Genomic DNA, 17,611 nt, shown 5'->3' with positions numbered 1-17,611 from the left:
ACCACGGAGAAAGAAAAAGACGATTTTGTATTTATAATCGCGAAATCTCAAACCGAAAGATGTTCATGCATTGTGTATACTTCACACTTCCCTCATTTACTGGATGTAGTGAGGAGTCGGGAAGTGGTACAATGGTGAGTCAAATTGCCAAATATATATATTTTTTTTACAGTAACTTTTTTGTTGTTATGATTACAGATTTTTGTTTCCAGCAATTAAATAACTTACTGACAATTTAGAAGCAACGATAAATTGGCGTATCGTTATTTTCTTCCGCCATATTAACATACTCAGTGAGCACGATACAATGTATATCAATTGACAAAGTGCTTCAAGAAAAAAACCACAACAAACTGGCAGGAGAGGCTATCATTTATTAATATTATGTACAATTATACCATCATAATGTCCAGACAATACATTGACCAAGTCAAAGTACGAATGCTGGCTCCTGCTTTATTAAGATGCGTCTTACAATGCTTTTATTTTCACCCACCTTCTGAGTTTCAAATCTTTTTTTTTTCTTTTTTTTTTTTCCTTAATTTAACTTCATCAATATTCTCTAATAATAATCCTTAAAGTGTATCTGAGGCACACAGGGAGAACATGAATAAAATAAGTAGAAAAGAAAAACTGAAGAGTAGATGTACTGTACTGTATGCAGGGGGTACATATCTATAAAAACTCCGACTGTAAGATGTTAGCAGTCAGTTGAAAACATGACTTAATGTTTTCCTCGGACTCTGGCGATCGTCGGCCCGGCCCGGCTGTCAGTGGTTGTTTGTTTTCAGTATTCAAGGACTCACATGACTCTCTGCCACCAACACTGTTCTTCCTTCACATTAGCATCGCTGAGATACGTGGGGGTACCGAGACGAAAGTAGTCGAGAAAAAATTTATCTGAAGTGCATTTTTCAACTTCATTGTAAACAAAGACAGAATTGTCCAATAATGTCTCTCCCCATGTTTGACTCGAGAAGCAGTGTCTCTCAGGAAAAAAGTGTTTTTGTGTGTGTGTGTGTGTGTGTGTGTGTGTGTGTGTGTGTGTGTGTGTGTGTGTGTGTGTGTGTGTGTGTGTGTGTGTGTGTGTGTGTGTGTGTGTGTGTGTGTGTGTGTGTGTATCTAATTGAGCATGTTAGACGTGTGAAAAGGCTTCAGCTAAAAGTAGCATTTGTGTTTGTATTTGAGCAGCTGAAGATCCAACTTTTTTTGGTCACTTTTTCTTTTTTTTTTGTACATTTCACAAATGTTGGTGTGTGTGTGTTTGTGTGTGTGTGTGTTTGTGTGTTTGTGTGTTTGTGTGTGTGTGTGTGTGTGTGTGTGTGTGTGTGTGTGTGTGTGTGTCTCAACTCATACCAAGTCACTGTGTAACTATAGCCTTGCTGTTTTAAACGTAAATCAGCTGTAGGTAGTGTGGGCATGTGTTCAGGGCTTGTTCTGCACATACAGCGGGGTGTGTGTGTGTGTGTGTAGGTGTGTGTGTGTGTGTGTGTGTGTGTGTGTGTGTGTGTGTGTGTGTGTGTGTGTAAACTCATACCTAAGTCATATATATTATGTACAGTAAAATGTTGCGGATTGAATCTTACATACAGTGATTACAGGGTGCAAACTGTGTCCCAAGCAGTGGGAGCGGTGCCTGTTTGTCGGACATGTGCGTGCATGTTTGCATGTACGTGTGTATGTATGTGTGTGTGTGTGTGTGTGTGTGTGTGTGTGTGCGTGTTTGCGGTTTTATGTGGCTCAGTTCCAGATCTTAAGGAAGCTGTCCCAGGACCCGGTGCACACCGCCATACCGTCATCCGACACACCCAAACAGCTCACACGATTGTCATGGCCGGCCAGGACTCCTGCAGGAGAAACGAAGAGAAACAAAAGAAGACTTGTTGCTGTGAGAGGTTTTGTACTCCAGACTATTAACAAACTGAGAAGAAAAAAAACACAGAGCACAAAGCAACCCTATTACTGCTTTTACTTGTAACACAGAGCAGGCTGTTTAACCGAAGAGCTGTTTTTATTTTTTTTTTAATCAGGCTGGGGATTTGTTATTCAGCAGTCAGTCTGACATGGAGCTCCATTTCCCTTCAAGTAAGTCACCATGCAGTACTGAAGCTTTCAGTCATAAATCTTTAGAACTGAATACAAACAGCAAATTACGTGCAAAGCATTCGACATGTTTTGGCTTGACAACAGTGGAGATCATCTTCATTGTACTTTCTTCACTCTTTTTGTTTTGTTTCTTTCCTTCTGCCTGCACCTTAACCCCTATTATGCTTATATTGGTCTTCAGGCACTACTCCACTTTATTCTGTTTGATATCAGTTCTCATATCTTATCCATCATTGCACTGCGGTCACGTTATTCTTTCAGTATTCATCTTTTTTATATAGCTCTAGTATATATTTAGGCTGTTGTTCTATTATGTGCCACGCACCACTATCACTTTATTGTTTAGTATCTGCCTACTTGCACATAGCTCTATGTATATTTATTTATTTCCTACTTACTGCACCATAGTTCTGTATATATGACTGTTAACATCTTGGTCCGATTACTGTCCACTTATACATCTGTTTTGTGTTTAACTTTGCAATTTTATATTTTAACTTTGTACTAATATCTTGACACTTTATTCCTTGGTTACATTTTTAGTATAGCTGCACCGTCGTACCTTTGAGTTGCCCACCGGGGACAAATAAAGTTTTTTGAATTGAATCGAAAGCGTCCATACTTAACCACGATGCATGTCCACAAAATAAAAACTAAACTATCTCAAATAATGTTCAAACCTCACTGAGACTGAAAACAAAGTCTAACTGGAATCAAAACTAAATGATGTCACCTCCCGGCGGCACGCCTTCACTTCCTGTCCCACCTACCTGCTCTGTCTCCCTTCATGGCGTCCCAGATGTTGCAGTTAAAGTCATCATAACCAGCCAGCAGCAGACGGCCAGAGCGGGAGAAAGCCACGGAGGTGATGCCACAGATGATGTTGTCATGGCAATAGAGGCTGAGCTCCTGGTCTGCACGCAGGTCAAACAGCCTGCAGGTGGCGTCGTCGGAGCCTGTGGCGAAGGCGCTGCCGTTGGGAAAGAACTGAGGAGGAGCGCAGGAAGAGGAGTTAGAAGAAGTGTGGATGGAAAATCAGTTTTCAAGATGAAACAAGAGCACATGCAAACACATAACTGATGAGTGAGTGTGCGTAGAAGATAATATTGGGGGGGGGAAATCACTGTTTCAGCTGTCACACCATCAGATAACCGGTTCTGCGCCTCAGTCCAGACTCAAACATGAGTTGGTCTCAGCTGGAGTCTGGACTGATGGCAGATGTTCAGATATGGTGTTAATTGATAATCTTGTTAATCCTCTAGCGTGCTCTCGGGTTAAATCCCTCCCAAAGCTGAAGACAAGAAAGCGTGTGACGTCGCAGGGACAAATCCTGGAGCCGCTCTGATGACAGTGAATTAAAAAGCACACGGGGGACTAACCAACATTTCAGACCACTGTGGGGCTGAGACCAATGGTGTTGTGTTTCAGTGGAATGAATGATCTAATGAAACATCTCTTATTGGCCAAACACAGCGGTCAAGAAATAAAAAAAAAAGTCACATGCTCTGTTCAGGTTTATATTTAGATTCATCATTGGGGTCTCCATGTGATCTTGTTTGTTATTTACTTTCTGTAATGAAAATCGGAGGCTTTATTGCAGGATTATAATCTAGTTAGCCGACAACAAAGTGTGAATAACTACATGAATCCTGCTCTCTACCTTTAAGGGGCGATTTTGTGAATTATCTTCTGATGCTTCTCTTGTAATGTATCCACGACCGCAGAATGTCTCTATTGTTACGTTGTCATTATTGTGAACCATGTACATCATATCACGCAGTGACATACCCTGCCATTTCCTGGCATACTGATGACGTCATCAGAGCTATTTTTAAGACTCAACCGAGATCTGTGAGAGCTTCTGAAGAAAAATTGCAGCTTTTTATTTTTTTTTATTTTTATGGCAGGCTCCATTAAGTAGTGCCTCGGAAGTTATATTATCCTTTAAACTGTCTGTGATTTCACATTAAAGAGTCACTCTCCTGATTCTGAACACTGGCTGTATGGGGTACAAGCCCTCGGTTTGCCGCGAGCACACTCACACAGATGGCGTTGATGTCTGACTCGTGGCCTGTGAAGGTCTGCCGGCACATGCTGTCTCTGATGTCCCACAGTTTGACCGAGGCGTCACAGGCTCCCGACACGAAGGTGCGAAGGTCAGGCGCCAGGGACAGGCTCATGACGTCGCCGCTGTGGCCAGAGAAAACCGTGGTCTGCTGACTTGTCTCGATGTCCCACAGAGCACTGGGACAGAGAACCCGGAGTAAAGACACGGTTAAAACTCAAGAAAGAATAAAAACAAAAACCATGTGACCTGCACGTCTGTGTTTTGATCTCTGCGGCTCACCATGTGGTGTCTCCAGAACTCGTGATTATTTGATTGTCATCGACGAAACGGCAACATGAAAGGTAACCTGAGAGAAGGTGACAAGAAGTACTGGGTGAGTCTCTGATATTATAACATTACACAAACAAGAGTAGGCCACATATTAAAACACCATTTGTGTTAACTGCAGTCATGTTACAGATAATCTCATCGAGAGAAAAAGTATTCTCTTGATGAGATTATTACCCTCATCTTCGATGTACATTACTTATGTTTATATCAAATATCTTTGTATTAAGACATTTCCTCAGAACAGACACTGAACCTCATGGACTAACTCGTTTTTATGACCTCCAGAATATCCAGAGCAACAGTGCCACCTGCTTCCCTCTCAAACTGTGTTCTGCCCCAATGAATAGGCAAACATGCAGCAATATATTGAACTGGACTGGATGTAGCCTGAGGGGGGGTTGAGCCTGGGAAAAGTAGAGTTAGTGCTGTTAGCACACCATAATAACTGATGGGGGAGGTTTCATATTCTACTAATGCAGATTCCGAGAGGACAGTCTTTAGATGGATACTAGTAAGAAAATCACTGACCGTGTTCAGGTTCAACACGTCGCCTCTCTTCTTTGTGGAGGTCAAACTTATCCCTTTGAGATAGATTAGCCCTTTTCACACACACTCGCACTCCTGGACTTTTTTTTTTTTTTTTTTTTTGCAAAATTGCCCCTGATATCAAACCGAGTTGCTCGTCACATTCATCCCTCACAGCGGCAGATTCTCCGTCAGACAAGCAGGGAAGGGTCTCGGCACACAGAGGGTGACATTTAAAGGATGCTGCATAAACTCTGAAAAGTTTACAAGGCGACAGAGAGCTAGGATGAACGTTTTTGTCTTCGTGTCAGCGCTTCTTGCATTTGGGCGTATCCACAGCAACAAGGACTGAGGAAGAGAACGTGCTGGTGATGAGGCAGTTTCTTTACATGTATGTAAATCACACCTGTTACATGGCGTGATATGCATGTCATCAGCTTGTGGGGGCTTTTTTCCTGATATTACCTGCTGCGTTCCTGCATCGGCACACCCTTCTTGTGGACACTTCAGGGCAGGTAAATGTGGTCGCTTGCGTTTACACGTGCAGTCGAGCCTGCAGGTGTATCTTCAGGAGATTCATGCACGTGTGAAAAAGGCTTATCGTGATATGGAGCTTTCAGGTAGAGTGTAGATGTACTGTACTGTGTGATGGGGGTTTTTTTTCTTTGGAGGAAAGAAAACTTCCAGTTATTTCACCATTAAGTGTAATTTAATGGATCTTCTTTTTAATTGTCTCAACTTTGTTCACATCTGCAGAAGAACCGGTGATAAACTTAGAGCATACAGCAGCGCAGCAGCTACAGTCTCACAGACAGGAGTTGATGTCTCAGCTCATTAAGACTGTGTTGCCCTGCGATTAATTAACCATGTAAATGAAATCTTTATTGTTCAGGGGTTTGGGAGCAGAGCTTTCCCACGAGGCAGCCGACTGCTGCTTATCTGAAATGTGTCCTCAGCCTGACTCCCAGGAAGACTCAAATAGAAGTGGTGCAGAGTGTGCAGGGTTCTCTCACCTGTGTGGCCAGGTAGTTCCCTGCTGACCCTGACGTTGCCTTCACGTGTCTTCAGACAGTAGATGGAGCAGATGTTGTCCAGGCCTCCGCAGGCTACGTAGTTCCCAGAGGGAGCGTACGCACAGGTCATCACCCAGGACGAGCGCAGAGGGATGGCATGGATCTTAAAAAGGAAAAGGTATTCAGAAATGACACTCAATTAACCTTTGGAAATAAAAGGACACCTAATGTAAAGGCCTACCAAGGGCATAAAATGGGTTACATTTCTAAAAATGTAATGCTTATTTCACTGTAAACGCTACAATAAGCCACAGCACGAAGGAAGTTATTATGTGACTCAAGCACCCTTCTAAAAAAGGAAAGACTCTGAGAGAAAGTCTGACTAAAGATCCAGCTGACGACCTGATGAGAAGTTAAACATACCTTGTTAGTGGTGTAGCTGTCCCACACGATCAGTTTTCCATCCTGTGAGGCACTAACCAGAAGCCTACGGAGAGAAAAAAATCATTTCAAACCTTGAGGATTCAATATTAGTGTTGAAAAGACATAAGTGACTGTTTGAAGATGTGACCGTCACTCAAAACGTTAAAAACAATTAGCTTAGGCTTTAACACTTCAGAAAGCACACACACACACACACCTCAAGTATAAAAGGCTCTTCTAGTTTCATCTTACTTGACGCGACAGATCTAGATCAAACAAACCTGAACCCACAAGTTGCTCCTAACGTATTCTGAAAAAACACTTTGATTGGTGTTTCTCCTCCTTTGCTCTTTAAAACTGAGAGATGTGTGCAGTTGTGCTTGGGTAACATAAGCATGCTAACAGGCACGCAATGATAATGCTAACATGCTAATGTGAATAAAGTGTAGGCCTAATGTTTACCAGGCTCATCGTTTTAATTTAGTAAATTAGCAAACTCACATTTGCTAATTAGAAATAAACACAATGAGGAAACTGTCATTTAAACCAAAGCATTAAACAAATACAATTAGCGCATTGAAATCTGATTGGTCAGCCTCTGTGCCAACCCACAAACATTTTAAAATGTAAAATTCCATTATAGAAAAATTGGAATTGTTCAGCTTTTATTCTGAATTTTTGTACTGTCTTAAGCTGAAAATACTTTACTTTCTCTTTCGTATAATTTTTAATGTTAAAAAATGCTATCATTTAAAATACGAACAAAACTACATGTGCTATGTTGAAATCAAAGACTGTATAAAACATGTGCGTAGTCACAGTGACATCACCCACTGGTTTCCAAAGAGGCGTTATGAAGCCCAACGATGGTGGTCTCCATATTTGAAATGTTGTCTCTAACAGTTCGAGACCCGCCAGTCGACTCAACCAAGCCCCAAATTATGCAAATGTAGCATCAATATAACACAAATTCACCTGGTGCAGTTTTTAAATATAAACAGATAAGGTATTCCTAGTCCTGCCTCAGACAAGGAACAAAGCCAGTCAAAGTTACAAGTTAATTGCTTGATAGCTCTAGTTAACAGTTAAAACAGATTGTGAGACAAGAGACAGGCAGGGTAACTAAACACTATTCTTTCATGTGTGAATGTCCCCGAAGTCAGATCCCCTGTTGGACCCGACCAATCAGAGAAGTATTGATACGCTTCTGGTGTTTTGTCTCCAAGGTCTGTAACCAGTTTCCAGAGTAGACCAACCAAATATTATCCAGAACACAATACATCATTATGATGGCACTGAAGGGAGAGTCAGTGATAACTTAAGACATTATGATTTCTCCTCTGAGCAATATGAACGTCAATATCAGATTTTATTACAACAGAAAGCATAGTTGAAACAATTCATATCATTGAACCCCCGATCAATAAACTGATATTGCAATCTATCAAGCCATACCACTGACGGGGCTAAAATGGACGGGACTTTTACAGACTGAAACATGAACGTGGACTCAGTGACATCACCCATTGGTTTTTGAAGAGGCAATATGAAGTCACATTGGAAATAATACCTCCTAATTCTTGACCAATCTCACAAACAGGCAACAAGAAGAAGAGGAGGCGGGACTTCGGCTTCCTGCCAAACAGCAGCAGTACCCACCTGTCAGTCAACTCAACCATGCCCCGTATTTTGCAATGAACTCTTATTTCTGCTGAAAAACTTGGCACTCTTATGAGGGCGCTGACGGGAAGTCTTTAGTATTTGAAGTAGACTTCAAGTGGACACTTGAGGAACTGCAGTCTTTTAAAGTACCACATTAAAGAGATTGCCACGTTGCTTTAACATTCAATTTAGTTTCTCTCGATCTTTCTAGACAAAAGTTCAAAGTTCATCTTAATTATGATACGTCTTTTTTTTTTTTTTTTTTTCACTACACAGACTGATTTGACAGCATGGCATAAACATGCAAATGCATTTCTAAGAAAGGGAACATGTAAATATCCTGCACCAGTATGTTTATGGGTTTGTGTTTGTTTTCTCTGTTTTGTTTGGATCAGAGAGCGTCAATGTTTTACTTTTAATCAAATGTGCCTGTAACTAAAACAATAGCAGCACAGTGTAGTATGAACATGTTTGGTTTATGTCATTTTTCTCATCGGGATGCGACTTTCATTGTTGATGGTTCAGAAGTCTTTAATAGTTGATATAGTATATAGTATATAGTATATATATATATATATATATATATATATATATCATTCTTTATTGAACTAGAATACATAATGCCACAATGTGTTTCTGTATGGCGCCAAATGATCCAGATGTAAGCTTTAAGATGTTCCTTTAAACCGGCACACTTAATGTAAAATTGTCATGTAATGTTACTTTAGCAAAGTCCTGAGCAACACATTTAAAGGACAGAACATGTTTGTGGCAGTGCGGACTCACCTGGAGTCTGTTCCCCAGTGCATGGCGTAGATCTTAGCGAGGTGGCCCCTAAGGGTGCGTCTCGTCCGCATCTGAATCCTCCCCACTGGATCCAGACCGGCTGTTATCTGAGGAAGTACAGAGAGGGTAATCAAAGATGAAAATTCATCCTTTAATTCATGACTGTGTGTTACAAATTATTATTCTGTATGGTTTCCTTAGATAAGTGAAACACATTTATCAGACTCTTAAAAACAGCTCAGCAACGACTGTTAACTCGTGACTAATTTAAAGGTCACATTTTATGGTAAATACACTTCCCCATGTTTGTCTAACATTAAAATGTGTTCGTAGCCTGTCTGAAAACTCCCCCATTATAACAGACGTATTAGACAGTTGAGTACAAAGCATCCTGAATTATCTTCCAAATCATTTTTTTCTGATGCAAGATACTAGTTTTGATTAACGTAATTGAATACTTTTCTTTTTTTGTACTATTTGTGTATCGAGATATACAATCCAGCCTTTAAATGATGATCCAGGTTTTGTGTCATTTTTTTATACTGATGGTCTCCAAAACACTGTTTTTTTATGGAACAGTGCCCCACCCTCCCAAACAATAAATAAAATAATAAATAAATGCTCATATTTTTATAGCACAGCATCTGAACCCACCACCTCTTACCTGTGTCAGGGTTGAATCTCCGCATGCTTTCCTGGCATCCTGCAGAAGACGGAATTACAGGTTGAAAAACAAACACATTACAGAACATCAGCATCAGCGTGCTAAGGAAGAAAACTGGACTAATAAAATATCCCACTTACTCTTATCTGGTTCCTCAGCTGCTCGGCCTCCTGGCGAAGCTGCTCCAGCTCACTCATTTTTGGATTTGTCTTAGCGGTCACCTATTCAATGACCAAATGTGGATTTACATTAAGAATCATCTCAAAAATGCATAAAAATAACTGCTAATGTGCATCAGTCAGGCCAACTGGGATTAACATAGATGTATGCCTTTCATAATCCAGTAATCCAGGAATCCACTTTAAGCAAAAATGAACCAATTAACTAAATCATTTGCTTTAAATACAGTTTGTTCCAGATTTTCTAGAGAAAATATTTAATAAAAAACACATATTAATCTCTGGGGTTTAGTGACCCGCATATAGTGAGAAAAAAAAAGTGTAATCTGTTTATGTCTGTGCAGTCATGCCAGGTTTTACAGAGGAGAATAATCTGTAATGACTAAGCTGCAACTGAGCAGCCAGCATCGCTACCAGGCGGCAGTAGATACTGAGAGAACACTCCCTCTATGAAAGCAGAGGGTTAACTTCTTACACCATGAACTCACAGCAGGTTGTGTATGAAAACTTGAGCTAATGCCACACAGCTATCTTTGTGGTTGTCTTGTAATCTTAGGCGCTATGGCTTCAAGAGATTTACATAAAATGTAAATATACCAAAGGCTGGCTGCAGATCCTTGAGCTGAGGGCCAAGCCAGGTCACACACACACACACACACACACACACACGCACACGCACACACACTGTACATCACATCACGCCCTCAGTAGGAAGCAGCATTTCCTGTAACTGTCAGGGGCACAGTTACACATTCAAACAGGGAGCTTCTTTTTTTTTGCATATGAGAGGCAATTCAAATCCATGATGGTGCCGCACAGCAAACATGCATACAGTGCACGCTGCAGAGGAAGAGCAATTAGCTACAGTAGGTCACTGTTCCCTGGAGGGACCTGCGACCAGATGGATCACACAGCACTAATGGAGGCCAAAAGGGGTGTATCATCATGGGCCTCAGTCTCCTGGCACAGCTGCTCATTTAGCCAATGAGGAGCAGAGAATGAGGAGGGGGGTGATGCATCAGAGAAGAGATCAGGCCTGGATGGGTCCAGCCAGATGCTTGCTTGCATGTTGCGTGTGAGCTAGAGTTGTTTCGATACCGATACCAGTAATGACACTGGTCACCAATTCAGCTTTTTTTCTTGTTTTTTTTTTTTTTAATGGACAAGGTTGAGGGAGATTATCTTGTGATGTCAACCAATAAACAAAGTGCAGAGAGAGTTAAATGTTAGTCGAGCCTCTCTTAATGTCACCAATCAGTGTTTTTTGCATCATGTCATTCTGAAGCAGCCGATACTATGGTCTATTTGTTAAAATCTTTATCAGGTAAGAAATTGTCATATTGGAACATCTTTATTGTGAGCATGTGCTGGATTTTTTTTTTTTTTTTTTTTTGCAGAATCCCCATATACTGTATATCAAATAGATCCCATCTGCACTCATGCATTGTCTCAGCAGACAAGAGGCTATACCTTCAGAATGATGGCAAATGAGGAGGCCTGTCATGTGAAAGCTAATAAGCCTGAGCATTTTTAAAGGAGTGTTTGTTCTGTAACACACAAGCAGGCGTAAATTCGAAGAACAGGATGCTAAGTGTATAACTTGCCCCACCCCTTTTTGGATGCACATCTGATGTGCAACTACACCAACATGGCATGGCTACAGCTGCAGCTGGAGGAGAGTCAGAGCCTCACTCAGCCTCCAGTCCACTGCATGTTTGACAAGAGTAAATGTTAAAGAGTCGCAGAGACGCTTTGCTCACTCCCCGATTGACGAACAAACACTGGGCAGGAAATAAAAAAAGCCGTAGGCAGAGAAATAAAAGCGAGCGGAAGCCGGATTCAAATGTCGGCTTATATTTCTCTGTCTGCAGCATTGAGGGCTTCCCAAACAGGCAGGCAGGCCCCATGAATGCAGCTACATCACATATTGATCAGCACCGAGAGGCTGGATGAAGCCATTTGGCACGTCTTTTTTTTTTTAAGTTGCTATAAAATGCGGATGTAGTTAGAACAAATACATTTTGTCGAAATGATGCCATGAATAGGCACATCCTCCTCACCCAGCCATCTTACACTCTTCCACTGGCCTACAGCTGCTGTCACTGCGTTTGATAATGGGCGGCTACCTGTTAATTCTCCCGATGATTCTGCTGCTTTTTTTCCCCCTCTTCGTCCAAAAAAAAAAGTCCGATCACAAATCCTACGCAGGGTTAATCTAGATATCTTTTCCAGTCATTAAAAAAAAAGAAGCTGCAGCAGAGAAGGTCCCACTTATGTCACGATTGAAGCAAATCCTTTTTCAGCAAGCAGGCGAACGGAGGAGGGCTCCACACATTTTCTCGGCTTTAGTGGAGCTCCAGAAAAGAGATGGAAATCTGCAAGCAATAGGTCGCCGTTTTCCTCTGCGATCAGCCTCCGCTTTTCACGCCTGACGCGTTCACAAAAGCATCCTCTCTGGGAAGAAGGAGAAAAAAAACGAGATCGTCTTTTTAAAAAAAAGGCAAGCAGCTCGGAGCCCGGCTCGCATCAAGGACTGTCCATGAAACAGCACAGAGTCCGTTTTTACTCCGATTCTGCTTCTCGTGACGTTATCCTCGCTTCCTTCCTCTCTCTCTGGTCTCCTCCTCCCTCCCCTGCCGACACTTCATCAGGACAGACGCCTCCAAACCCACAATGAAAAGTCAGGAAGATCTGCAAAGCGCCTCATGCAGCAGGAAACGAGATTTAAATGACAAAAAGGCTGCAAAAAAAAGATATCAACCAAACATGGCAAATGATGAGTGGTCTGTGGGGGTTTTCTTTTAGGTCAGATGAAAGGCTGTCCTCTCGGTCACTATCCACACGGTTCCTGTTTTTTTTTTTTTGTTTTTTTTTATATCATCATTGAGAATCAGACCAGCAGATCACGCGGTGAACGCTTGCAGGAGGATCTTCAAATCCGGGCAAGAAGCTTGTGTCAACCACACCCATCTCTTAAATACTAATAAATCCCATGACCCCTCTCTGATCAGAGCGCCCTGTAGGGTGTAGATGGTGTGTTTTTTTTAAATATACTGCATTAATTTGATCTGTTCAGAGGCATGAACTCAGAGTAAATGCTGTAGGATCATTGTGAATACGTGTTTTCTATTTGTCATCTTTGCACCCCGCATGAAAACTAAAAGTAGGCCATTTGAAAGGATGTCGATCAAAGGCCTACAGTATGTTTACCATCTGTTTTATATGTGTTATATTTACACACATCTGCTTGTACAATAACACTCAGCACAATCAAAAAAATGGGACATGGGGTATGTCCACAAGAACTCATTCTGTTCAGGAGTCTGTTGGTTCTGTGTATTAGATTATTAAAATATGTATTCAGAAATTCAAATGACTTCAAAAGTGCCCTGAGTCATGGGCTTGTACTATTCCACTTTCAAAAGGCCTCCACATAGAGCACTTTAAATGCTATTACATGCATTTTTACTACACCTCCTCGACTCCACTTACTAAAGGAAACAGTGTTATTGTGTTCATGAACACAATCTTAATACTTCAGTAATAGATGTGGTTGTATTTGTTTTTGGTGGGACACTGTGTCTGTTTACCTAACACATCAGCTCACTTTCAAATGTGTTCCCATAATTAGTTTGAACAGTTTAGTGTGATCTAATACACATAATATGTGAGGAGGTTTAAAGTGACAGAGCACACATGAATGGCTACATCATTGAAGTTAAAGATGGTGAAATAAACTATAACTATACACATAGGAGACGATGTAATTGTATGGGGGTTTTTTTTTTCTTATATTTCGATAGTTACTGCAAATAATCATTCAAGTGTGATTTATGTTTCATAAAAAACATCATCTTGTGGTATCTCTGTTTTTTTTATTCTGTTAATCCACCTCTTCGGTCAGTGATTGGTGCTGGGATTTAACAGCCCAGCAGGGATTAAGGCACCAAAAAAGATGAATAATTCAAAAGATTTATACATATTTTACTTACTCCTCTTAATAACTGGATGGTTTATGGTTTGTGCATAGGTCATTGAATCTGTACATTGTTTTTATTAAAGCAAGATCACAACACAACAGTGATGTGTTAATGAACATCAGCATGTTGGTGATTTAGAGCCATGCTGATACTCAGGAGAACAGCACAGTCCGAGTGTAGTATTGCTTTGTACTAGTCAACAGACTACAACAGACAACGTGTTGTTGTTTTGTTTTAAATCAAATTCATTAATACTTTGTGCACTCAAAGGCCCAAGTGCTCATTCATTCAAGTGATTTTCTTTAGATCTATAAACATTTATCCCACATTACATACATATTAAAAAGCTCAATTTACCTCATTAGTGTTTGCAATGTCAACATGACATGTCTGATCTGGCCTCTATCATTGACAGACTATTGTTTGTTTTCTGGATTGTTTGACAATTATCCTGTTTTCACGAGAAAACAATTCTTATTTTAAGATTGCAAATAAAATAAGATCACAACCAGAAATTACTCATCATCACTACGGAGAAGGAAAAAAATGTAAGAATGCATGTCCGCTTAAGCAAGGGCTTGGAAAACATGGGTTAGGTCTCATAAACCATTTGTTGAGCAGGCTGCAAAGCAAAGGGAAAATAGGGGATCTCCCAAGGGGGAGGCCATATTTTTCAACAAGAGGTTGATTTAAAGTGTTGACCCCCACCCTTCTCATATCCCTCCCCAAGAGATCTTGAATTTCCCATATTCAATCACCCTCCTGTTATTATTCTTTTTTCTCTCTTTATGTTCCTGGAGCAGATTGGATACGTGTTCAAAATAAAGACTTCAAAATCATAGAGAGAGAGAGAGAGATTTTTGTTAAAATACATATTTTCATAGAAATTCTGACTGACTTTCCATGTCAAGGCCTACCACACAAGGATATACATCTCAACAGTGACCTCTGGCGAGTCAGCTTATTATTACAGTCAAGACTACAGTACAACTTTGCGTTAGCTCTCTGATGCTTCTACACTGGATGTGTTACTATGCTGTGACAAGTTGAATCACAGTTCATACAGCTGAAATCATGCAAATGTACTATGTCAAGGTAAAGTTATTTCTTATTAGTGAAGTCAGGTTCGATTGGTGTAGCCAGCGGTAAGGGGCGGGGTTAGTTTTTGACAAACAGTACCTTTGCTCATTTTTAAGATATTTGCCCTCCCCTTTCGGCAGTCACATGGGCCGTGTGTAGCTCTCCCGTGACGCTTAAGAACAAATAATAAGGGGGACGAGGCGTGCCATGGCTGCACTGTTGTTATTGGGCAGCACATCTTTCACAGCATCCAACTCGAGACACAACTCAGCCCTGTGCACCGGCCTGCTGTGGTCACAGTCCTCCGTCCTCTGCGCATCCGACCCTGGACATATTCTCCTGGAGGCTCACCGCTGAGACGCGCACGCTCCAGCGGGCTCACGCAGAAACAAGGGGTGCCAAGCAGGAAGTGCGTAAAAACTCTCCAGAGCTGCTTCAAAAGGGGGGTAAGTTTGACCGTTCTTGGTGTTTTCTGCGGGGTCATGAAACATCTATAATGGGTGTGTCTTTTTGAAAGACAGATGTTGCCGTTTGGATGACACACTGCGCGAGGACTTTAAACCGGTTTTTATGACAGCACTGTGAGCAGCCTGCGCGTGCCACTTCTTCACGCGCAGCTTCAAAACGTAAACACGTTCAGCCGGGATGTGGATGAAAATGTAGCGTATTTTTTGTTGACATTTTTGACATCCTAAAAGACGCAAAGTTTCACTGTCGCAGTTGTCCCACCCAAATACTACGTAACCACCACGGTAACGATGATTTATTTTGGTAACCGACTTGTTTGAAAAGTGTGGTCCGCGGACCTTGAGAGGGCCAGCCTGTATTTTCAGGCGGTCTACTTCATCTTCACAAACATGTCAAGTGCATTTTAAACACCCTCTTTCGGAGCGTGGGACTTAATGACATGTTTTATTGTAGAAGAGCAACTTTATTAATTATAGCCCATGAAGGCCTTTTAAATGTTTTACTTCCCTTCTGAACTGCAAGATGAGGAGGTTGAGAGTTTACCTGTTTTCCATGTAATTTATTTAATATTTATAAATCAGAGTTGTAAATTTATGAATAAATACCGTTGCATTAATTATGGTTTGAGTGCTTAAAAGGCTTTAAGTCAACCAGATGTGGACAGAAGTGTAGATAAGTTGGCTCACTCGTTCAACACAAAAAAAACTATCAAAATAATAATTTATCATCATTCTTAATATTTCAAGTCTCAGATTGTTTCACTGACTTAAAACTCCACGCATTCAGTTGCAAGTATAAGATGCAGAAAAAACCCAAATCCTGAGCAGCTGGCACCAGTCTGTTTGTGCAAAAATAGCTTGAAAAGTTGATTTTATTATTGATTGAATGATGCTGAGCGATATTAGTCTGTGATGTATCAACTGAAAGCTTCTGATCTTCAGTCAAACTAATGGAAATACCTGTTGTAGACTAAAAATTAGTTACAGGGTGTGAACCATAAAATAATGTGGAGCTTATGTCCGTCATGTGCAATCATGCTTTGTTGTGTAAAATATGCCAGTCGGGAATCATGTGATCTCTGTAGCCGATCTAAAGCAGCTCTAACGGCCTCACTGATGGAAACTGCTTCACTCAGAGAAAATAGAAAAGGTGACCACTAGCACCTAAGAGACAGAAACAGACATGGTGCCTGAGCACAGAATACTAAGATGTCTGCTCTTTTTTTTAAGCTGTGTGTAAAATCAGACACCCAGATGTGAATCAGGTGACTCCACATACCAGCATGAGGTGTGAGCTTAAGCTTTCATTATGAAGAGATGCAAACTTCAAGCGCAGACTCTTTGTTGTAGAGTTTTACAGAGACTGCAAAAGCACAGAAAGAAGAGATTTCGTTTAGAAAAAGTGACAGAACGGGTGAGCTGTCCCTTGCTGTATTATTAAAGGCCTGTACTACAGTTCAGTATAATCCAGAGTATTTCTGGGTTACCTGGCTTCACTGACCCCCCTAAAGGCCGTCTGTTCCCTGAGGCAGCTTATCAACTCAATAAATCAATCCAGAGTTTCTGTGTGCACGTTCACATGAACAAAGCGCCAATAGCCGTAAACAAGACCAATATATATTAGAAGAGGAAGTTAAAACTTAAACAGACAACAACCAATACAACTGTTTGCAAGATGCAGGAAGAACTTTAAGAAAAGAAAACTTGCTGATTGTGAAGTGGTAATAAAAGCCAAAGCTTTAATATCTCTGTCCATCATTAGTCTGTGATATATCTGACCAGAAGCTTCTGTTTATTCCATTTCATTTTGTTGTTGCATATATATAAAATGAGCGTGTCTGACAGTCAAAAGTGTATTATTATAGCTGTAGGCCTGACTGTAACAAACAGAGCGATGGAGCTAATAAAAGTGTAATTAAAAGCGATTGTATGTTTAACAATTATTTTGTGTCCTGTAGGATCAACAACTTTTCAGCCTTTGTTGTGGGATGATATCAGTGAAGCAGAAATTAAACTTTTTAAAATAATTTCACATGTAAAATCCAACTTTAAAGACAAAGTGATTGCTGCTCTCTTCCCTGATTATCAGCTCACAGACTTTCCAAACATAACTATCTAGGTTAGGTGTTCTGCACAAGTTACTTTGGCAGTCTACCACAGTGAGTCGTGAACTGTCTTTGTAGTTCTGAAAACCCAGAGTTAATCCGAAAGTTACCTCCATAGCCTCAAATCCCACTTGAGTACATACCTTTGTTGGAGCTGACGACTGCTGAACCTGTTTTTATTTCAGACCTGGATGAAGCAAAATTAATTTGACATGAAAGAAAT

At 40.8% G+C, this 17,611-nt stretch overlaps 1 protein-coding gene across 1 annotated transcript; it reads right to left on the bottom strand.

The window, feature by feature from the left end:
* Window positions 1-359: 359 nt before the first annotated feature.
* On the bottom strand, window positions 360-12,617 carry gnb2 (guanine nucleotide binding protein (G protein), beta polypeptide 2). The gene is made up of 10 exons (XM_079355617.1): window positions 11,883-12,617; window positions 9,718-9,798; window positions 9,578-9,616; window positions 8,914-9,020; window positions 6,466-6,529; window positions 6,043-6,205; window positions 4,454-4,520; window positions 4,149-4,350; window positions 2,877-3,093; window positions 360-1,847 (listed from the first exon to the last, which is right to left on the bottom strand). The coding sequence occupies exons 2-10, from the start codon at window positions 9,772-9,774 to the stop codon at window positions 1,741-1,743; spliced, it is 1,023 nt and encodes a 340-aa protein (XP_079211743.1). The 5' UTR covers window positions 9,775-9,798; window positions 11,883-12,617; the 3' UTR covers window positions 360-1,740.
* Window positions 12,618-17,611: the final 4,994 nt, after the last annotated feature.

This window comes from Symphodus melops, assembly GCF_947650265.1.
Source record: "Symphodus melops genome assembly, chromosome: 11".
Classification (NCBI taxonomy): domain Eukaryota; kingdom Metazoa; phylum Chordata; class Actinopteri; order Labriformes; family Labridae; genus Symphodus; species Symphodus melops.
This window is presented reverse-complemented; position numbering and strand designations above follow the sequence as displayed.

Excerpts from the sequence above, each read along its gene's own strand:
- gnb2 (XM_079355617.1), bottom strand. The coding sequence starts at position 9,774 with ATGAGTGAGCTGGAGCAGCTTCGCCAGGAGGCCGAGCAGCTGAGGAAC. Across the intron at positions 6,206-6,465 it reads ACAGCTACACCACTAACAAG|ATCCATGCCATCCCTCTGCG; the intron begins GTATGTTTAACT and ends TTCCTTTTTAAG. Across the intron at positions 4,351-4,453 it reads AGTTCTGGAGACACCACATG|TGCTCTGTGGGACATCGAGA; the intron begins GTGAGCCGCAGA and ends TCTCTGTCCCAG.